At 38.9% G+C, this 9,882-nt stretch overlaps 1 protein-coding gene and 1 long non-coding RNA gene across 2 annotated transcripts; one reads left to right on the plus strand and one right to left on the minus strand.

Moving 5' to 3' along the window:
- Positions 1 to 1,199: 1,199 nt before the first annotated feature.
- Positions 1,200 to 6,860, plus strand: LOC127141899 (uncharacterized). The gene is made up of 2 exons (XR_007812406.1): positions 1,200 to 1,283; positions 3,271 to 6,860. It is a non-coding gene; the product is annotated as an uncharacterized LOC127141899 (long non-coding RNA).
- Positions 6,861 to 7,858: 998 nt separating this feature from the next.
- LOC108876789 (ubiquitin-60S ribosomal protein L40) lies at positions 7,859 to 9,882 on the minus strand. Its single transcript, XM_018666523.1, has 5 exons — positions 9,806 to 9,882; positions 9,273 to 9,384; positions 9,032 to 9,118; positions 8,563 to 8,665; positions 7,859 to 8,012 (listed from the first exon to the last, which is right to left on the minus strand). The coding sequence occupies exons 2-5, from the start codon at positions 9,373 to 9,375 to the stop codon at positions 7,919 to 7,921; spliced, it is 387 nt and encodes a 128-aa protein (XP_018522039.1). The 5' UTR covers positions 9,376 to 9,384; positions 9,806 to 9,882; the 3' UTR covers positions 7,859 to 7,918.

The following is a 9,882-nucleotide window of genomic DNA, read 5'->3' on the forward strand; positions in this document are numbered from 1 at the left end:
ACCCTGCTGCTGGTCAGACTGGTAGAGAGGAGCTGAACCGGTCACTGGAGGAGCTGGAAGCCCTGCTGAGCGCCAAAGACCAGGCAAGACACTCAGTCCATTGCACACTGTACAAATCTGTTTACTACCATAAAGGGAATGTTCAGAGTGGAAAACAAGCACATAATACACCCAGCACATATAATATACTCTCTGTAATCAATTGGAAGTGTGAGCCTTAATCTCCGTCTTTATATTTATTTACCTTGATTAAAAAAACCCAGCAAACATTCAATAAAACTGTTATTTGTAAATTAATTAAGCTACAAGAGCTAGAAAAGTCTCTGAATTATATTTAAGGCTTTTAATGAGGCTTTTCTTAAAAAGTATCTTCTGGTTCAATAATTTAGTTTTTGTCTTGTCTAAAAGATAATTACTTGACAAAATTTTAAAGAATTTAAGTGGACATAGATTAAAGAGATGAATGTGTTTTTGATCTTGATTTGTCTTCTTGGCACTATCATTTTTCTTATTATTGTTTAATTGCTTTGGTCAGCCTGAAGAGAGCTTTGATAAAATGCCACAGCCTTACAAAAACACACCAAAATGAAAGTTAAGATTTAAGACAAGAAGCAGATTTCCAGAGCTACAACTTACATATTAAGTGAAATCAGGACTTAACATATTCTTGAATCACCCTTTATAACTTTTTCCAGTTCCACCTTACCAAAATATACATTTTATGCTGCCAAAGTATCATCTTGTGAACATTTTATGCTTGTTTTGGCCAAATCAGTGTTCATCAAATGCATGTGTACACTCAGTCATTTTCCCCACATAAATAAAAAGGATGTTAAAGTGAAATATTCTTTGAAAGCAGCTTGCTTCTGTCCTGTGGCCTCATTAACATAACCGTGTCTGTGCCATCATTTAAACAAGTTCCACTTTTGGCACAGCAGGATTTATACAAGGTGACAGTGTTTCCCTGGAGGCAGAACCTCCTCTTTCCTCAAAAACATCAAGGTGTCCCAAATCTTACCACCAGCCCAGCGTATGATAAATGACTCTGTGTCTTCTAGAGCTACATCTATGTATGGACTGAAGCATTTTGGTGCAAAACAAAAGATGGATGCTCCATATTCTGATGGGATGATGTGTGTGCAGGTATCAGGAAGGCGATGTGAAGGCGGTGTTATGACAGCTCGAAATTACTGTGTTTTCAGGAAATTCACAATCTACAGAGCAAGAAAACAGATGTGGGTGAGCTACAGAAGGAAAGAGAGGACGCCATGCAGAGACTCCAGGTAAGATGATGAGGAGTTTAGTTTTATTTTTAAACTTAAAAGTTGTCCCCGGGCGCTCAAACTCTACACATTACTATCAGCAACTCTGTTTTGCTTCAGGACTCAACTGGTGTTACTGAGAGATAACACATGTCTCATACAGACTTAATGGTTAACAAATATATTTTAGGTTAGGCAACATGTCAGTCTGCAGTACACTCAGTTTCCAGGCTCAATCAATCCTTTTTGGAGCACTGACAGTAAATGACACTTATATTCACAAACACAATTACACAATTGAAATGTTTACACATGTACAGATTTTATTAACAAACATCAAGAGAAAAATATAATGCACAACAAAGATGAGAGGAAAATTAAACACTGCTGCCATTTTATAGCGTACGTAACTTACAGCTCTCAATTACACTGCTGTTAAACTGTAGTCTGCCAATTAAAATTTGGACTGACAGGCTGTAAAATTCTTAGTTTTGATTGTTTACTCATTTATTTTTGTTTTGTTTCTCCCTACATTACCTATGATTAGAGCAATTTCATGCAGTAATGTGTCAAGATCTTTTCAGAAAGCTTCTTATCAGTATCCCGTTATCAAGACTGCAAGTGTAAAATTTCTGGAAAGGTACTGTGATCTTGCACAACAGTCAGAGATAATGGGATTTTTTTCTTTATTCAGCCACATTTCTACAGCAAATTGTGAACACAATTACACTGAATTTGTGCTGCACAAATCAGTTTGCTTCCACTACATTTTCATTGTTACTTAACCTTGCAGAGCTTTATTATATCACAGAAAAGTAGGAAAGCTTTTATCTCCCCTCTCAGAAAGAGACAAAAGCATTTCATTTTCAGGGTGAACAGAAACATTCATATTTTTTGCCATTGTTGCTTGTGCTAAGAGGTCACCAGTTCTCTTTTAAGACTTTCTTTTTCACATCTCACACTAGTGTAGTGCTGCTGGTTTAATATGCATAGACTAGAAGCTTTCTTGTAGTAAAAAGTTCTATTTTTGTAGAGTGCTGACTTGACTTATGTGCTGGTTTCTTCTGTTCTCCAAACCAGACAGGACCACACAGTCAACTAATGGAAAATCAAAGCACTGATACTGTACTTAGAAAGGAGACAGTGCAGCTCAGACTAGCAGCAGTGCAGCAACCACTACAGGTGAACCTAGGACCTCAAGGAGAAAAACAAATTGTATTGAATTTCCATGTTAATGCAGGAGATTATACCTGATGCATATTGCATAGCCTTGATTAAGCCTCTCTATCATTTTTAGTAGTGATGTCAATTGTGAATAATGTATATTCATATTTGACCTTTGCTGTCCTTGTGTTCATTCCTTCATCTATTCCATTGGTGTATTTGGCATACAGAATAACCACGTAAAACACAAAATTGCACATTAAAATTTGCAGCATAAACAGTTTTAAGCCAATAGGCCTGATGGGAAATTCTCAGCACTCAGCAGCCACATAAGAAATGACAAATTTACAGACATTAAGGAGAGACATGAACTGGTTGTTGTTCAAACCTGCAGTTCTCCTCAAGTAGACTGTATCTGACGAGCTGTTGCACTGCAGTTGTTGCTGTCACAGTTTGAATGGGCAGTATTCATCACAGTATACATGTGTACTGTATTCATGTTGAACTTGAAGAATGTAGGCATTTAGACATACACTGGAATAGATTGTACTTCTCATCACTAAGCTCAGTTTGAAAATGTTTTTTTGTACAATGCTGTGACTTAGATTTTTTTTAAAGTGCTTCTGATCACTCTCACTCACCTAAACTTTAGATAGAAGGAACACTGAAAGTGGATGTGTCAGGTGTGCCCCACATAAAAAATACATTATAAAGAAATAAAGAGCACTGGTTGCTCATCGCTAAAGCCACAGAAATACAATGAATACATCAAATGTAATGTCAGAGTTGGATACCTGACTAAACTCCAATAAAACTGCATTAACAACACTTACTGTGTCTGCAGGATCTGGAGAGACGAAACACTGAGCTGGAGGATCGGGTTCAGAGCGCTGAAAGGACGCTCGCCCTCCAGCCGGGAGGAGCGGGAGCAGGCGGAGGTCGAGGTCCGACGCGTCATCGAGGTTCTGGATGTCAAAATCTGTGACCTGAAGGACCTGAGACAGAGCCTGGCAAAACTTGTTGATAAATAGCCACAGCAGCAGTTGGGCTGCATCTCCACAGCCAGAGCTGGTTTCCTTCATGTGGCTTTGATTTGTGTTCCACTGATTTAACAGCAGAGCAGAAATCAAAGCATGAGGGAGGAAACGTACAGGCGTTTACCTTCATGGATCTCGGTTTGGGTTAGGGTTTTTTAAGATCAGTGCAGAAACCTCTTACAGGTGCCATGTGCAGCACAAACCATCTGTACTGTGCATCACTGTCACATTAACCTTGCAATAATTATCTTAAACGATTGACAGTATGGTCTAATTTGCTACTGCTACTTGCTTTTCCATGCTACAATTCAGCTGCAAGTCCTTCAGCCCCTCAATCCTGAAGAGGATAAAGATTTTTTCAGCATCTGACATCACTGACAACAGACAGCTTTATGTCTGTTTTCTGTAGAAGAACAGCGCCCTCCTACACTTTTTCATGCCATAGCAATCAAGTGTATTATGTTAAAATCTGACCTGGTGATTTAATGTAAAGATGCAGAGGCTGAAAGAAGCTGAAGCTCTTTTCAGTGATGGTCTCAATTGTTTATGATAATTATACTGATAATTTATTTAAGTGATGATTTATTCATAAGAATACGCAGTACTACACAAAGCACCTTTAACAGAGGACTTGCACAAAAACAGATTTTAAGTTTGCTATTTTGCAAAGGTAGACATTTCCTACAGGTATTTAGGGATTTTTTTACTTGTGTATTAGTTTATTTTTGTGTGGTCTATCCTTGTTTAATACAGAGTGGGGAATCTACTTGTACTGGTGTAGTTCTCTCACTGACCTAAGAGGCAAGAGGAAGAGTAAGACTTGGAAATAATAAAAAAAAAATTACGGCCCGACAGTGTTTAATAAAAGGCAGTGCTCTGATTTCCTGCAGAGCCAGAGGTCTCAACCACTCAACCGTGTCTGGGCACAATAACTGTAACAGCCGGAGTTGCATCAGGCCATGAGATGGCTGAAAGATAAAGTTTTATGAATAACTGCATTTTTATACCTTATACATAAATATTTTTATCATAACTCTGGACATTTAGTTTATAGAAACCTCAAAATGGCTGTTCATAAATGCTTCATTCAGTGTTGTCAGAGGCCCCTTTCCCATTAAACTAATAGCCTGAGGCCCACACATAATAGCCCTGTATGAATAAAGCTTTTAGATTAGCATTTTCTCATAATGTTACTGCTAAATCTCAAAACTGAGTGCTAGTAAGAGAACTGATAAAAAAGAAATCAAGCTATAAAAGCAAAATGTCTGCCTTTGTACAATAACAGACGTGAGTTTATTTTGGTGTCATCCTTTCCTTTAACACTGTGGAGATGCACCCAGTAAGAGTTTGGTTGGGGTAAGGACACATGAAGGCAAAGACCTTAAATAAAGTCAGTTCCAGTTCACCATCAGCAGCCTGTACTGGCCTCACACCAGCCAGAACATCAAAAAACTCAGAGATGCAACAACCTGCTCTCATTTTGTCCTCTGAGGATCGCCAGCGCATGACCGTTGTATTTTGCTCATGTTTCGTGAGGACTACTCTTTCTCACCACTTATTCTGTTATTCATGTTCATTCATGGGTCACTCACAGGCAAGATAGGACATCAACAATAGCTTCCCAGCTAAAATGATGCTAAATTCAAGCTGCGACTTAGTAGGTTTGTCCCCTCCACCGGCCACTGACACATAGATCAGCATTTGAAGGAAAGATCCTAAAGTGTCACTGTGGCCTGTGGACGAAGGTGCTGCTTCTCCACTCTGACGTCGCTGAGTTCAACCTGAGATTGCACTTGATGATGTTTCTGCCAAGTTTTACTTTGTTTACATTTGTCTGTGTTCACAAAATGATCCTGTTCTACTTTATGTACTTTCTCTGTGTTTCGCAACACTACCATTTACCATAATAGTAATAATAACCCTAGAGAGAGTCTAAGCACAGCCGCAGAGCATAGATCACTATGAGAGCACTGCATGAGCTCTGCAGAAGCCCCCGTACCTGCCAAGGAATGTGAAACTGTGTGTGTGTGTGTGTGTGTGTGTGTGTGTGTGTGCGTGTGCGTTTGTGTGTGTATGTACACATTACTTAGCAGTGTGCTACCTCAGACTGCTTGAGTTAAAAAGCACAACTGCAGTAGTTTTAGCAAATGGGTACTTAATTGACTTGTCTGTCTAGCTTTGTATGTGAACTTCTGATGCACACTATTGATCTTTGCTTCTTGCCCCCTGATGAGTTATTGATTTCTTCATATGACAGTAATATAGGTACAAATAAGGTGCAGCTCTTTGCAGCTGATGATGCAGTAACTGTCAGAATCATAATAACATGTCAAAATGTGATTTAAACAGGTCATAACTAAATCTGTTGATGTGATAAACTGCCAGACTGTGGTAGTAGTATTACATTAACATGCAATTATTACTTTGTAAGGCTTGTATCATTTTCAACTGATGGTGTATTTATCATTTACACTTTAGGTGACTTAACTTTGAGATTTTATCATAGGGAGTCAAAATGATCTCCTCAGCCATTTCAGCATATCTTATACTTAATATAATGATACAGCACTGATCACATTAAGGGTTTTATTATACTTTAAGTCCAATAAGACTGACGTGTCATCACTTTGACTGGTTATTACATTATCTGGCATTTCTGGCATCAGCCTCTTCATGCAAGTAAAACTGAATTAGCAATAAAGTTTCTAGCATAGATGCCTGTTCATAGTAGATACAAGTAATTTGTAGGTAATGACACCTGTTCTCTTCCATTTTAACAACAGAAGTGTTTTTTTTTTCTCATGGCTTCAAATGATTTGAACGGATCGTTACCAGCCTTTTATCAAACATGAAGAAGATACACAGGCCGTCGGCTCCTCGCAGCACGAGCTCCTCACGGTTAATGTCAGAAACACTTAGCTCCACAAAAGCCTTATTCCAGTGTATAATTACTACACAATAACACTGTGTGAATACATTAGTAGTAGTTTGTGTATACACAGAGAGGGAGCAGAGTGACTGTCCTCTAACTGTAAAGCCCAACTTCCCTCCTGGTGTCTCACCTCTGTTTTGACTTATCATACTTGAGAGTGTAACAGTGTTTCAAGTACACTATGTAAGCAGCTTTGTTCCAATTTTATAATAGAAAATGAATTAGATCTTCAGTATTATTGTATGGCTACAAGATAAAGGAGGAATCCATCTCATATTTCAGACAGTTAGCTATTAGTTAGTTATTTCAATTAATAGTTGAAGCAGGTTGAATGAATTGATTCCTCCTTAAATACACTGGAATAAGGCCTTTTTAAAACATCTGTTGCCAGCTGTTAGAGAGAATGCAGTACCAAAGATGCACCACTGTCACGCTGAAGCCACATAAACTGGAATAAACACACAACTTCTATATGATGCTAAACTTTCATTTCCATTGGATTATCAAAATTAAGTTTTGTTTTTTTTTTATAGCTCATTGCTCAGTGTCCAAAACATTTGACCTTTCAGTACGACTCAAAATACCTCAGAACACTTCAGTTAGTTCAGGTTAGTTTCATCAAAGTACTGGTAAACAAGAAAAGAGGAAAAATGTCTGCTGGTGTTGGGCAGTCCAAGGCCACAATTTTGTTGTTTCACAAGAATTACCGAATTTGAGGAGAGCCGGCATTTGTACGGGATTTGACAATGTGAGATGAGTTCCTTATATTTGTATAGAACTGTTTAACATTAAAACTCAGTCATGCAAAGTCACTGCTGTGTCCTTTGTGTGATGGGAGGGCAAGAACCTCAGGGTTGTTGTTATTTAGCACTTAGCACTTTACATTTACATATGAGTTAATATTTTTCCTCATGTTATTTAAGTTTTCTTTAAATGATTTTATGTTAGTTGATTGCCATCTCATGGCAATATTTTCGTCAGCGGTGGCTGTGATCCATGGAAATGCTGTGATAAACTTTTCACAGCTTCTTAGTGTTGGGAGAGACATGTCGTTGGCATGTGCTGTTTTGGAAGCCAATCTGAAAGAAAATGGAACTCATGCCCAGCCAATATAAAACAGCATAGTTAGGTTTGGTTGTAGTTTCAGCCAGGGCCAGTTCCAAGAAGCAGGTTTATTGAATTACTCGGATAACTCAGTGAACAGGCCTCTGGCGTAAAACTCGCCAAACTCTTCTCATGAATATCTATAATCTTCATTTGGGAACATTTGGCAAACAGTAACATGAGTTTATTGCAGTCCCATCTTGTTTCAGGCAGTCTGGAAACTTTTTCTTCTTGTTACATCACCCTGCACAGCTTCTTAACCATATATTGCAAACATGAATTTAAACCAAGCTAAAAACTGTTGTTTTCTTCCTGCCCTGTTAAAGCTCTACTCAATAATTCAAGTCAGACAAGCAGCATCATTTTCTTACATTTATTTTAACACAAAATGGCATACAGAGCCACTTCAGACTGAATGTCTACTTCAGCTTCTTCTTGGGGCGAAGGTTGTTTGTGTGTCCACACTTCTTCTTGCGGCAGTTGACAGCACGTGGGTGCAGACGGGCATAGCACCTGAAATACAAGAGGTCAGGTCAGTTATGAGCTAAAATTTCCTTAAGCAATATTTGAATTAATAATCATGATCACCATGGATCTTGCAGTTCTTGGGAAATTAGGATATTTTGTTCTAGTGCCAATAAATTTTGAAATGTTTGCCACATTTGAAAAATCTAAACTAAGATTAAATCTTAGCACGAGACACTGACTAAATGTTGCAAAAACTGCAACAACAGTAAACATGTCAGCCAACATCTAAGGTCCATACAAAGCTTTTACCTGTTCAAAATTGCTGTCTTTTGTAATTCCAGCCCATTTACACAAATTAACCACAACACCCTGCAGTTTAGTTACAGCTTCCATCCTGTGTCATCTCCATGTAGTTCATTACACTTTATAGAACAAGTAAGTGCATAATTTTAATTAAACCCAGGCAAACCAAAGCACACTGCCTGCAGTGCCATTTGAGAAGTATTGTATTCTAAACTCTTCACTATACTTAACAGCACCACTGCACACAAAATTAATAAAACAGACTCAGGATGATATTCAGGACTGCACTTACTTGCGGCAGATCATCTTGTCGCAGTTGTATTTCTGGGCCAGCTGTCTGAGTGAAGGCTCAATGATGCCACCACGCAGACGCAGAACCAGATGAAGAGTGGACTCTGGTGGGCAGTCAAGAGACCTTTATGTCAATTTCAAGTTCAAGAAATCTTCCCTACTTGGGAATCTTACAGACTATAGGATACATTTTAAAAATCCATAGCAGAGATCTTTTTTATAAGAATGGATGAAAGATGCTGATCTCTACACATCCGTAATAATAATAAAGATCAGCACACAATTCACAAATATAGACACACTTTGGTGTTACTATCATCCTTACAATTTCTAGATGACCTCTGTGTTAACTTCTTTGAATACTTCCATAATATTAATCTATTTTAATTTATGAGAATAACCTTATCTATGTTTCACTGTGACAGTAGACGCATACGGCCCATCTGGCCTGGATTTAATTGAGCCGTTACCTTTCTGGATGTTGTAGTCAGACAGTGTGCGTCCATCCTCCAGCTGTTTGCCAGCGAAGATCAGACGCTGCTGGTCAGGGGGAATTCCTACAAACACAATGACACTTACCAACCAATTTCCATTTACGCTTACACTTAAAGACGTCTTGGGAAAATTATAACGCTGTAAGTTAAGTCTACAAGGTAGAGTTACCAAACTATCAAGATTCCCATCAACTTCAGGGTTAAATGTCACTCTCACCTTCCTTATCTTGGATCTTAGCCTTGACATTTTCGATAGTGTCGCTGGGCTCAACCTCGAGGGTGATGGTCTTCCCCGTCAACGTCTTCACGAAGATCTGCATGTTTGCAGGCTGAGAGAGAAAACTGACGTTAGCTCCAGGTGCGGCAAGCTAGCTCTAACACCGTAGTTTAACGGTGATAACAGAAAGGCCAATCATACTATATATACAAGAAATGAAACAGTGATAAAGCCACGGTTGAATTCTAAACTATTATAGTGATTTTGAAAGCCCGTGCAGAATATTTTGTCAGTGACGCCGTTAGCTAATGTTAGCCGCCAATGCACTCGGTGCGGGGCCTCGCCACATGCGTACCGCTAGCGTGGAACTCTTGTCACAGGTTTCTCTATTTTTTGCCTCCGAACTGAGCCAGTAACACCTAATACCCTATTGCTGCCGATATAAGGCTAACAATGTTATGATTTAATCGCATTTAATAACTCAGACATCGACAAAAACCGTCAAATATAAACTGGACAAAACGTGTACCCACCCGGCCGCTAGCTGAGCCTCAACGAAAAGAGAGCGGAAGAGGTTGGCGGTGAAATACGTCATTTCCTTCTGCCGGTT

The sequence above is a fragment of the Lates calcarifer genome, unplaced genomic scaffold, assembly GCF_001640805.2.
Source record: "Lates calcarifer isolate ASB-BC8 unplaced genomic scaffold, TLL_Latcal_v3 _unitig_577_quiver_2177, whole genome shotgun sequence".
In the NCBI taxonomy this organism is placed as follows: Eukaryota; Metazoa; Chordata; class Actinopteri; family Centropomidae; genus Lates; species Lates calcarifer.